The sequence below is a fragment of the Phyllobates terribilis genome, unplaced genomic scaffold (genome assembly GCF_046119375.1).
Source record: "Phyllobates terribilis strain yellow unplaced genomic scaffold, ASM4611937v1 Scaffold_5__5_contigs__length_657084704, whole genome shotgun sequence".
Classification (NCBI taxonomy): domain Eukaryota; kingdom Metazoa; phylum Chordata; class Amphibia; order Anura; family Dendrobatidae; genus Phyllobates; species Phyllobates terribilis.
In genome coordinates, this window is record NW_027362765.1 from 173,641,667 (window position 1) to 173,655,388 (window position 13,722).

The 13,722-nt window shown below is 44.9% G+C and overlaps 1 protein-coding gene across 1 annotated transcript in view; it reads left to right on the forward strand.

Moving 5' to 3' along the window:
* Positions 1–6,106: 6,106 nt before the first annotated feature.
* The window catches only part of NPEPPS (aminopeptidase puromycin sensitive), a 57,269-nt gene continuing 49,653 nt past the window's right edge, over positions 6,107–13,722 (forward strand). The window contains exon 1 of the mRNA XM_073683476.1: positions 6,107–6,405. Coding sequence (XP_073539577.1) covers positions 6,283–6,405 — 123 coding nt within the window. The 5' untranslated portion in view covers positions 6,107–6,282. The remainder of the gene's footprint in view (positions 6,406–13,722) is intronic.

A 13,722-nucleotide genomic window follows, 5' to 3' on the forward strand; every position in this document is an offset into this window, starting at 1 on the left:
GATACACTGAGTGCATGGGCATTCCAAGTATAGGAGACCCGCTCCTTTCTAATGGGAACATTTTTTATGAGGCATTCCTCCACGTCTCTTCCAAGGGGCATTGGAGTGCCTCCAAATTTTTGGCAACCGTTGCATTCACTGCCTACGACCTACAGTACTTCCTAATAATGGGAACATTGTTTTCAGGAGGCCCTCCTCTAAGTCTCTTCAAAGGGGTATTGGGGTGCGTCCAAATTTTCAAAGTGGTATTGGGGTGCGTCCAAATTTTGGGCAGCCCTGCCATTCACTGCATATGCAATAACAGTATAGGAGACCCACTCTTTAGTAATGGGAAGAATAAAACAAAGCCGGCTGATGGCTCTCTAACAATAGTGAGGGCCGACTGCTGGCCCTTTAAGAATAGTAAAGGCTGCCTGATGGCCCTATAAAAATAGGCTTTGTGACTTTCAGAGTCCCTCCTTCATAAATGAAACACTATGTGTATGATGATATCTCACACACCACATGGCCAGATAAGGTTGTAAAATGTTAAAATGACATTTTCTGGTGAATGCATTTGTCACGGTTGAAAGCAATGCAAAAGTGCAAAAAACGCATCAAAAAAGCTAAGTGTGAACATAGCCCAAGGTGTGGAGGAGTATTTTTGGTTTTGGTTATTTATTTTGCTTTATATATAAGTCATTACCCTGGAAAGGATGTTCCTTAACATATTTCCCAGGAAAATCCATTTGCTTTCGTTTTTGTATGTTTTATTGTGAGTCCGTAAAAGTGGCGTAATACCTCTGACAACAATGTTGACAGCAGTGACCTAGGAGTCAGAGATGCTTCCAGGGGTCTTCCCCATGCTGTTCCCATCGATTTGGGCAATTTTTAGGCCCTCTGCAGACCGCCGGGGGGAGCCGCTTGAAAAATGCTCGCGTTTCCCATACACTTACATTGGGCTCGTTGCTCGGGTCGAGCACCGGAGTATTCCAATGTGCTCGATCCGAGCATCGAGCACCCGAGCATTTTAGTGCTCGCCCATCACTAATGTTCATATATTGGCCACATAACATATTTGTGCATCTATATGTAGCACCCCGAGGGCTCGGCTGCTACAGGGGTATTGCACCTCAAACCAGAGGTGTGATATTCCACTCCCGGGTAAGGATGGATTGTGGACCAGGACTTGGTAGGCTGCATGCACCACACACACCCCATTTCCAAGAGACAGCTCAACGGTGCTCCCACTAGACAGAAGTGCAGGCACGACAGCATCTGTCCCTGGCTGGAGTGGGGAGGGGGAGGAAAACCCAGTGGTGTAGGAGCAGATAGGGGTGGGTCTCTGGGCAAAGGTAGGAGCCCATTGGTTGCTAGTCACCTGGGCTCACACATAGAGGGAGATATATAAGGTGGGCACCATCTTAGGACAGGAGTCAGTTCAGTCCGGGAAGTCTGTTCAGAGAGGAGTTCAGCCAGAGAGGGCTGACAGGGAGCTGTGGCTCAGTCTGGGCCCAGCTCCACGAGGCAGTCCTGGAGTGGAGGCCAGAAACAGCAGAGAGAACAGGAACAGAAGGGAAAGGAAACAAGGAACAGCACATTAAGAGAGGCCCAGAGACACGAGAGAAGAAGGAACCCCATAGGCCCAGGAGATTGCGGGTGACGGGTTGGCAGAACAGGGTACCGGATCCCAAATTGGTGGAGGCGACTAATCATCAGCCAAAGACCGGCGGTCGTGACTATATCTCGGTGCGACCCCTCACTACACCTACCAGGAAGGCACACCACGTAGGGTCAGGGACGCAGAGAAGGCCCGAGGCAGCCGGACAAACGTAGAGTCACTGGTGGGGCACGGCCAGAGAAGGGAAGAGAAGGGAGCCCTGTGCCACGCTCTGGAATTGCCTGGGAGTTGGTCGAGCCCCTTGCCTGGTGGACGCAGCACGGCTTGGGCAGTCACCGCCGGTACCGAGGTGACTAGGACCAGTAAAGAACTGTGAGGAAAGCATTGGAAACTGCAACCACACGTCTCTGTGCTTCTTCGCCGCACCAGCACTACCAGTGCTGGGACGCTCGTGCACCATCACTCCCATCATCCACACTAACTGCCCTGAGGCTATACTTCTCCCGTGGGGAGTCATCCCATTCTTAGCTGCACACATAACACCGGCCTCAGCGGTCTGCCTTGCAGCGGCGGCCCCCACTGACCGCAATCCAGGGTGGCGTAGTCGGACTATTATCTCACTAATAAGACTGCCACTGAATTGACCACCCTGGGCACGGACCGTGTCAACGCCACGGAAACTACAACCCCCAGCGATCCGGCTCCGGGTATTCCCTGCACAACACAGGCCCAGGGGGCGAGTCATATACATTAATTTACTACTAAAGGCGTGTGGGCCCTATTTTTTGTAGAACATTCTTTGCAGTATTTTCTCCACACGTAAACATTTTGCACAGTACTGTACAGCAACCATCTTCATCGACATGTGAGATTACAAGAAGAGCAATACCTTCCCACACAATCTATGGTCCTCACAAGATCTGATTCTCTCCCACCCAACCGTCTCCAAGACCAACCTCTGAAATTCAATGCCTCCAAAAGTCAGATTGTCTCCACATTCGGAACCTTCAGACACAACCTAAAAACCCATCTCTTCAGGAAAGCTACAGCCTGCAATAACCTTGCTGCCACCTCACTACAACCAGACCTGCCGCAACTCCCCAACCTACTGTCTCCTCCCCCATTACCCTGTAGATTATAAACCTGTGATTGCAGGGTCCTCTCCCTGGTGAATAAATGGTGCTCCAAAAATAAATAACGATAATAAAAGGGCAAGACAAACCAGGGAGGTCATAGTATAGATCCCCGCGACATCAGCTGTCTGCTAAAGAAAGTCCCTGAACAACATAAGCCTGGAGCTGTTGCGTAATCCAATAAGTGGCAGGTTTTACACAAAGCCCACCCAATAGTTGACAGTCCTGATTGTTTAAGGGCTGGTCTGGGGGGTCTTAAAGGGTTGTCCAGTACTCAGACAACCCCTTCTCAATCCCTAGATTTCCCCCATCTAAAATTATAACATCTATACTCACTTCTGGTGCAATTCCAGTAGTGTCGGCCCTGGCTCTCCTGAGGAAGCGCTCTCTGCCTCTGGATGTATGTGATTTGTCTGAAGGCAGAGCGAGTGAAGCCAGCGCAGGGATTACGTGACTAAGTCACGTGATCCCCTGGAGAGCCAATGCCGACACTGCTGGAAAAGAGCCAGAGGGAATGTAAGTGCTATCATTTTACAATGGGGAAACATGACGATTAAGGAGTTGTCCAAGTAGTGTACAACTCCTTTAAGTATCCCAATTTGGTGTTAGTGTGCAAATCTCAATTGTCAAAGATTATCAACACATTCCTAAGTATAAAAAAGAAACAAGCCTCAGTTCTGCCTGGGGCAGCGTTCAGACCACAGAGCCAGGTCCCTGACTCTGTAGGGGGCGTTGATCTGAATTCCTTTTTGGTGGATTCTTACAGGAAACCATCAATATAATCAGTAACGGGGGACACAGACATGGTGTGACCCCCGGCGGTCTGTCGCTTGCTGCACTGCAGGGTGTGAGGATGTAAGCAGAACATTGGGATGATACAACAGTGTGGGTAGCTCTCCACTACAGTGTCCATTTTAGGACATGATCAGATATCAAAATCAAACATCAGAATGATGTCAGTTTGAGGCTAAATAACCTTGTCTGAGAACTGATTCTGACGAGTGATTCTGACGAGTGACTTTTACAACTGTAATAATAATAAAAAAAAATAGTAACTGTTCGGTGATGGGACTTGAACACAAAATTCTATGTTTCAAAGCCAGTGCACTAACCACTAAGCTACTAACTTAGTTGTAAAAACCTTGGGGTTCTATTTGGTTATATGATTTTCAGTGCAAACTTGGTTAAAACTCATTGGGATGTATGCACAGACTGCAAGCAAGCCAAATTCAAATGATGTTTGATGCTGATGTGTGACTTTCTTCAAACATCAGAATCACAATGACTTTTAGTCACCCTGAGTATTTTCATGGATGATCTCATAAGACAAGAAAAGATGCCAATACTATGATTTGACTGGATAGTGCAATGGTAAGGCATTAGTCTCTGAAGCTACAGAGTCAGAATTCAAATCCTGATAGGAATAAGATTAATATTATTTTTTTTAATTATGCCTATTTAGCACACAAACTACAGGGGTGTTTTACTTTTAATATCTGACACTCTGATTGTCATCCTGATGTGTTAAGAAAGAGTTTCAGACATGCTGTCTATTTGCATGGTAAATTACATAGCCAAAGTAAATTGGGAGGCAATAATTTACTACATATCTATTTCCAAGTGACTGTACATTTGCATAATTTCTTAAAGGGGTCTAATGATAAAATGTCTTTATTGTAAATTTTTATTTCCATCCACCCAAGTACTGGCTGCAAACTCCCAATTTACTTTGGCTATGTAATTTACCATGCAAATATACAGAGTGTCTGAAACTCTTAATACATCAGGACGACAATCAGAGTGTCAGATATTAAAAGTAAAACACCCCTGTAGTTTGTGTGCTAAACAGTCATAATTAAAAAAAAAAAAAAACACTCTTCTTCCTATGGGTATTTGATCTCTGATACTGTCATTTGAGAGACTGATACCTTACCATTGCGCTATCCAGTCAAGTGATAGCAACTAATAGCTTTTCTTGTCTTAAAAGATCAACCACGAAAATACTCAGGGTGACTAAAAGTCATTGTGATTCTGATGTTTGAAGAAAGTCACACATCAGACTCACACATCATTTCAATTTGGCTTGCTTGCAGTCTGTGCATACGTCCCAATGAGTTTTAAACAAGTTTGCACTGAAAATCATATAACCAAATAGAACTCCAAGGTTTTTACATCTAAGTTAATAGTTTAGTGGTTAGTGAACTGGCTTTTGGGTTCAAGTCCCATCAGCGTATAGTTATTCTTTTTTTTTAATTATTATTACAGTTGTAAAAGTCACTCGTCAGAATCACTCATCAGAATCATTTGTCAAAATCATTCGTCAGAAACACTTGTAAAAATCACTCGTCAGAATCAGTTCTCAGACAGGGTATTTAGCCTCAAACTGACATCATTCTGATGTTTGATTTTGATATCTGATCACGTCCTAAAATGGACACTGTACTCCACCAATGCTTTAGGGCTCATCATAAGCAAACAGAATACAAAGTAATAAGTCCAACAGCAATAAAAGCTCAGTGTGACAAGATGCAGCTCCTGCACTGATTACACGGCACAGCTCTTGCACTGACTACATGGCACTGATTACAGGCACAGAACCTGCACTGATTACACAGCAATAATTACACAGCAGGGCACAGCTCCTGCACTGATTACACAGCACTGATTACACGGTCACAGCTCCTGCGCTGATTACACAGCTACTGCGCTGATTACAGGGCCACAACTCCTGCACTGATAACAGGGCCAAAGCTCCTGCACTGATTACACAGCACTGATTACACAGTCACAGCTCCTGCACTCATTGCACAACACTGATTACAGGGCCAAAGCTCCTGCACTGATTACACAGTCACAGCTCCTGCACTCATTGCACAACACTGATTACAGGGCCAAAGCTCCTGCACTGATTACACAGTCACAGCTCCTGCACTCATTGCACAACACTGATTACACAGTCACAGCTCCTGCACTCATTGCACAACACTGATTACAGGGCCAAAGCTCCTGCACTGATTACACAGTCACAGCTCCTGCACTCATTGCACAACACTGATTACAGGGCCAAAGCTCCTGCACTGATTACAAGGCCTGCACTGGAGGTTACAACAACTCCACCGCCACTGCACTGACTCCACTGACTGCAGGGATAAACGCGGGAGCAATTGTGATTCCAGCACGTGACAGAACGTAATGGAAGGGCGTGGCACGTGTCTACAGAAAACGAGTCAGGGCGTGGCCCGGTGTAGTGGGCGGGGTGTAATAGCGCAGAGGGCGGGGTTACATTCCCTACTCTCATGCCTTTCCCTGGGCGGGGTAGGCGGTCTCAGGGAGTGCCTCGCGCGGTGGGCGGGGCACTCTGCGGTTGGAGCCGCGACAGTTGACGCGGTTACGTCGTGTCTTTGCGCGGCTCCGCCCCTCTTCGTTCGCTCAGTCAGTCTGTCAGTCGGTAGAGGCTCGTCTGGGTCGTTTCAGTCCAGTGCGCGGTCCGGGCTGCAGGGTTTTTTTTTTCCTCAATTTGTCACAGGCCGCAGGGCTTCTGTTTCTATCATGCCGGACCGCAGACTTTTCGAGCGGCTCCCCGCAGACGTGAGGCCCGTCAACTATGGGCTGTGTCTCAAGCCCGATCTCATAGACTTCACCTTCGAGGGGAAACTGGAGGCCGCTGTGGAGGTAAAGGCTGCGGGGGCTGACATGGGGGCTGCACACACGCGCTAGTAATGGATACAGATGGATGTGTGTGTGTTCTCTGTATAGCGGTACAGCAGTCTGTTGTTCTCTGTTATCAGCTCCCCCAGCTTGTGCAGAGGAGGGCTGTAGTACAGCTGTGGGATTCCAGACCAGGCTCCCTGATCTCTTCATACATGTGCATAATTTGTGTGGGGTCTCCTGTGATCACCTCCCGGCATGATTATATATGTGTGTATCTATCTTACTATATTGCTGTATTATACTTGGCAGTTTATCATGGGTTAATCATGGACTTTACACAGCAGCAGTTTGCAGTTGTAGGACAGGGAGTGACCGTGTGTCCGCAGATCTCCACATGGACAGTTATGCATTGCGTCCCATATACCCGGACAGCCCTGAATGACCGGTCCAGCTCCTCTCTCCTTACATTGTGAATTTTGGCTGCCCTCAGCAGTAATTGGCCATTCAGGCAGACGTGCACTCCTAATCACAAGCAGCTGCTTCTTCCCAATATTAGGACATTTCTATTGATCCTTTGTAGCCCCCTACATACAGGTCTAGTAATAATGGTGACTGGTCTCCTCTGCTGAAGCATCTTAGAGGGAACCTGTCATAAATTTAAAGGGCCTGATTCACAGGCAGCATGATCCAGAGCCTGACACTGTATGTCGTAGGCCTCATTCACACATTTGTGCTTTAATACGTGCATGAAAAATTTATACCAGTGTCATGCGTGTGCCCGTTTTTACTATCAGTGTGTTCTCAGTGTTTTTCACGCATGAATAAATAAATTACAAAGCTTCTCCTATACTTTGAAATGTTGTACACGCATGGCAAACAGATGTTCTTCATGTGGTGTCCGTGTTTTTCACAGCCTTATATTGGGCTTTTTCATTTGTGCTGCTGGAAAAAAAACAGACATGTGACTCACACCATACATTTATAATGGGTGTGTGTTGTATCTGTGGAAAAAAAACGAATGCAACATGGGCATGTGAATGAGGCCTTACTCTGAAATGCCGATTGGGGACCATAGGAAGAGACCATCCAGGTGACTGCTAGGTCTATGTATGCTCATAGGAGAGACCTGTCAGTTACCTGGAGCAGTGCGGGGAGAAGCTGGCTGGGGTCCACATTAGTGCAGCCATGTCTCTCCCTACGGTTCCCCGACTGGCTTTTTAAACTATTTTCTCTGTGTTTGAGTAAATCATTCCTGGCTGCAATCACACAGCCAGGCTCTGATTCATGCTGCCCAAGGTTCAGGCAGCATGAATGTAATGATAGGTTCTATTTAAAGCAATTTTCCAGGATAAACTTATATTTGAGCCAAGGCTTGTAAAGGTATAAAACATTCAACAGAGCTGTTAAAGGGGTTGTCCTCTTTCTGAAAATGTTCATCTCCAGCTGCAGTTTGTTATAATCTGGAAAAACCGCTCTTTACACACCATCACTGGGTCCAGCGATGAGTCTCTGACATTGTTCTTGCTGTTTGGTTTTGGCTGCGTGACTGATGTCACATTGACAGCCAATCAATGAGTTCAGCCGTTCTGAAAGAAGGCGTTCTGTCCAAACACAGAGCCACCGAGCTCACTGATTGGCTGCTGCGCTGTCAATGTGACATCAGTGCTACAGTCAATACCAGACATGAACTGGGCCCTGGACCTGGAGACAGTGAGTAAAGAGCAACTTGTTATTTTATAACACAGTGCAGCCAGGGACAAATATTTTCTGAAATTGGACAACCCCTTAAATCAACCTCCCTGTGTACAGCACCGCCTCTTCTTAATAATAATAATAATAATAATCTTTATTTTTGTATAGCGCTAACATATTCCGCAGCGCTTTACATACATTATCATCGCTGTCCCCATTGGGGCTCACAATCTAAATTCCCTATCTGTATGTCTCTGGAGTGTGGGAGGAAACCCACGCAAACACGGGGAGAACATACAAACTCCTTGCAGATGTTGTCCTTGGTGGGATTTGAACCCAGGACCCCATCGCTGCAGTGTTGACCACTGAGCCACCGTGCTTCTTCACTGATCCCAGTGATTGTTTATAGGCTACAGTGATGATGTATTTACTACAGTGCTAGTAACCACTACGGTCAATTACTGAGCTCATCGCTCGTGGCGGAGAAGCAGCGCTGGACACTGGATGTGAGTAACAGCGCTGTTTTTTTATTCCATGCATATACATGACTTTGCCCAAATAAAAGTTTATCCTGGAAATCACATTTAAAGGGGTTTTCCCCCAAGCAAAGTTAAAGGGGTTGTCCACTACTTTCATATTGATGCCCTATCAGTAGGATAGGGTATCAATGTATGATCAGCCAGGGTACCGCCTACGGCACCCCCACTGATCACCCGATATCGTGGCGGCGGTGGCCGCAAGTCCTTACCTGCGGTGCTTGGCTGTCGAGCTGTAGTGGCCAGCACGGGGGAATGCACATCCGCCTCCTATTCAATTGAATGGGAGGCAGATGTGCAGTAAGAAGTGCCGGCCACTGCAACTTGACGGCCAAGCCCCGCAGGTAAGGACTTCCGGCCGGCACCGATAACAGCTGATTGGCAGGGGTGCTTTCGGGATCCCGGCCGATCATACATTGATGCCCTATCCTATGGATAGGGCATCAATGTGAAAATAGTGGACAACGCCTTTAATTTTCAGCAACATTTTAATCAGTACATTTTAGAATAAAAATAACTTGCACAATTGGATCTGTGTTAAAAAAAAAAAAAAAAAAAAAAAAGGTAGGGGACTGTTAAAGGGGGTTTTCCCACGAACAAAGTGCATTGCATTTTCATCATTAGATCTTGGAATAATAATAACTTCCACAATTGGATGTACTTTAAAAAAATATTTCTGTGCTGAGATAATCTTATAAATGTGCCCCTGCTATGTACTGTGTAATGGCTGTGTCTGACCGTACAGGAACATGGTCTGATCATACCACAGCTCCTGGGCAGGGGAGGAAGGAAAAGAGAGTATACAGACATTACAGCAGGGGATCACAGCTGATTTTCCCTGTGAGGTAAACATTGCTTAAAAACAGGCAGGGAAATGTTTTACCTCACAGGGAAAATCAGCTGTGATCCCCTGCTGTAATGTCTGTATACTCTCTTTTGCTTTCTCCCCTGCCCAGGAGATGTGGTATGATCAGACCATGTCCCTGCACGGTCAGACACTGCCTTTAAACAGTACATTGCACTGGCAGGGGCACATTTTTAAAGTTATTTCAGCACAGGAACATTTTTTTAAAGTACAGTTATATGAAAAAGTTTGGGCACCCCTATTAATCTTAAGCTTAATGTTTTATAAAAATTGGTGTTTTTGCAACAGCTATTTCAGTTTGATATATGTAATAACTGTTGGACACAGTAATGTTTCTGCCTTGAAATGAGGTTTATTGTACTAACAGAAAATGTGCAATCTGCATTCAAACAAAATTTGACAGGTGCATAAGTATGGGCACCTCACCAGAAAAGTGACATTAATATTTAGTAGATCCTCCTTTTGCAAAAATAACAGCCTCTAGTCGCTTCCTGTAGCTTTTACTGAGATCCTGGATGAAGGTATTTTTGACCATTCCTCTTTACAAAACAATTCCAGTTCAGTTAAGTTTGATGGTCGTCGAGCATGGACAGCCCTCTTCAAATGATCCCACAGATGTTCAATGATATTCAGGTCTGGGGACTGGGATGGCCATTCCAGAACATTGTAATTGTTCCTCTGCATGAATGCCTGAGTAGATTTGGAGCGGTGTTTTGGATCATTGTCTTGCTGAAAGATCCATCCCCTGCGTAACTTCAACTTTATCACTGATTCTTGAACATTATTGTCAAGAATCTGCTGATACTGAGGGGAATCCATGCGTCCCTCAACTTTAACAAGATTCCCAGTGCCGGCATTGGCCACACAGCCCCAAAGGATGATGGAACCGCCACCAAATTTTACTGTGGGTAGCAAGTGTTTTTCTTGGAATGCTGTGTTTTTTTGCCGCCATGCATAACGCCTTTTTGTACGACCAAACAACTCAATCTTGGTTTCATCAGTCCACAGGACCTTCTTCCAAAAAAGAAATTGGCTTCTCCAAATGTGCTTTTGCATACCTCAGCTGACTCTGTGGCGTGCTTGCAGAAACTGCTTCTTTCGCATCACTCTCCCATACAGCTTCTCCTTGTGCAAAGTGCGTTGTATAGTTGACCGATGCACAGTGACACCATCTGCAGCAAGTTGATGCTGCAGCTCTCTGGAGGTGGTCTGAGGATTGTCCTTGACTGATCTCACCATTCTTCTTCTCTGCCTTTCTGATGTTTTTCTTGGCCTGCCACTTCTGGCCTTAACAAGAACTGTCCCTGTGTTCTTCCATTTCCTTACTATGTTCCTCACAGTGGAAACTGACAGGTTAAATCGCTGAGACAGCTTTTTGTATCCTTCCCCTGAACAACTATGTTGAATAATCTTTGTTTTCAGATCATTTGACAGTTGTTTTGAGGAGCCCATGATGCCACTCTTCAGAGGAGATTCAAACAGGAGAACAACTTGCAAGTGGCCACTTTAAGTAGCTTTTCTCATGATTGCATACACCTGGCTATGAAGTTCAAAGCTCAATGAGGTTACAAAACCAAAAAAGGTGCTTTAGTAAGTCAGTAAAAAGTAGGTAGGAGTATTTAAAACAAGAAAATGATAAGGGTGCCCATACTTATGCACCTGACAAATTTTGTTTGAATGCAGATTGCACATTTTCTGTTAGTACAATAAACCTCATTTCAAGGCCGAAACATTACTGTGTCCAACAGTTATTACATATATCAAACTGAAATAGCTGCTGCAAAAACACCAATTTTTATAAAACATTAAGCTTAAGATTAATAGGGGTGCCCAAACTTTTTCATATAACTGTACATCCAGTTGTGGAATTTATTTTTATTCCAAGATCTATTGATGAAAATGCACTTTGTGGGAAAAGCCCTTTTACATTCCTCTACCTAGTTTCACACTCATTGGAATCTGTCTGTCCTTCTACTTGTCTCAATACACCTCTGATTATACTAGAGAAACACAGTATTGGGTCTATTGAAATCCATCATGCCTAATTCTTGTGTTATGACAGTGTTGATTTGTATAATCAGCTGTGATTTTGTCTGTTTTGCTCCTATTCAGCTAGACTTAATGGGAACCTGTCATGTCCCATCTACTATGTAAACTGCCCCCATAGCGCTGTTAGTGATGCAATGTGCATTACTAACACGCTTTTTTCATTAAAATTGGTGCAAATATAATGAGTATATAACATTTTACTTATAATCCTACCTGCTCGTTCAGTCATAGGGGTGTGATCCTCGTATTCAGTCAGGGCTGGTGCCGCCCACGTATTTGAATTCTGCTCCCAGCAAGCGCTGATATTTGTGGGGCACATGCGCGGTATGACACGGCCAGGCAGTAAAGCTTTCAGCGCTGGGAGCCGCCGCGTGTGCGCAGTGAGGCTGTGTAGTTTCCAGCTTCACTGGGTGCGGTCGGAGACGCTCGTCACAGCGCATGCTATGGCCCTGTGACATGCATGGCAGGGGGGGAATATGGAAATGTAGCTAATAGGTGGGATTTCTTCGTGTCCCCCCGGATGGGAAGCATGTCAAAACTAATTTAATAAAAAGCTATTACACAGTAAGCAAACCTCTAATATGGGCCATACAGGTACATATAGATTTACATTTCTATCACCTCTATGCCCATATTAGAGGTCTGAAAAGTCCCAGGGGGTGACAGATTCCCTTTAAAGGAGTATTTCCATCTCAGACCATTACGGCACGTCTACAGTGTATACAATAACTGACTGATGCTTGGGGGTCCCACATCTATATGAGTTGGGCCCAGTCCCATACTGTCTAGAATAGAGAGGTGGCTGCACATGCATGTCTCTCACCATTAATTTGTATGGGAGTTCCAAAAGTTGCCGTGTTGTATTTACAGGGTCAGCTGTTTACAATGTCAGCTGTTGGTTATTTCTCTACCATCATTGTATTGCACAGGCTTCCATGTAACTCGTGACAATACCTCTCAGGGGCCATAAAGTGCAGAACCATAGAAGTGTGTGAGCAATATACATGGAGCCATGGTATATGCCTTGTGCAGGAGCCCAAAGAAGGATGAGAGTCGTAGTACAGTACATAGCAGTGTGTTTTATACAACGCCAACATGACTTGTGCATTTATCCTTCAGTAGAGACACTTCTGTTCTATTATTTCTTGTCCAGATTTCACACATTTTTATACTTTGGATGCTTGAGGATCAGGGCGTACTTTTTCCTTTTTCTGTCCATGTGGTCATAATAGGAGAATGTGTTAGGAAACTCGTAGATGTGGCATTCTGGAAATGTTGTGGCATGGGCAGCATGACAAGAAGTGTCTGCTGTTGTCCAAGAGTATAATTGGCTGGTACATGCTGAACCGCTAATCATAGGTGTGTCTTTGTAGTCACAGACCCCATGGAATAGTTTCTTCATAGTAATATGTGCAGACTCTGACTGATTTCTGATTTTTTTCTGCATAGTTTGACATATGAAAAGGTAATGATCAAACACAACGCACAAACATAATATCAGTCCCAACTTACGGTGATCAGTCTGGGCCAAATTGTGGCCAGCCATGAAGTACAGAGAAGACGGATCTGCCTTAGTCCTCATCAAATGTCCGTTTTTCACATATAGAAATTGTACCTATTATAGTGTGTGACTGCACACATGTCCATGTTTTATTGCAGACCAAGTCCCCGATTCATCAAGACCAGCATTGCTCACGTCAGTCTTGATGAGGGGCATGTTGGAGTGAGACTTGCCTGATTCAACAAGAGGTACCTACCGGCCTCGCTATGTCTTGCCCCAGCTTTGCATTTTGGTTTAGCTGGCCAAAACTGGCATGAAAACGTCAGTTTTTATACAACTTTGTGTTGCGCAACTTTTCAAGGCGCTGAACACCAGATGTCTGGTGTAATCACTTTGATGAATTGGGGTCTAAGCAATAAAAGACCTAATATGTTAGACATGTGCATTCTTGATCCAAGTCAAATCACAGGGTCTGTGAGGAAAAAAAGCCTGGCAGCCAGCACGCAGATGCCATCCTTATGTCATTTTGGTACTGTCCCTTTTTTTTTTTTTTTTTTTTTTTTTTTTTTTTTTTACTGTTTAAGGTCTCATTCAGATGTCAGTGATTTTTCACATATGCAAAAAAAATGGTCTGAGTGTCGTCAGTGTTTGGTTAGTGTCAGTTTTTACCATCAATGTTTCATCAGTAATTTGTA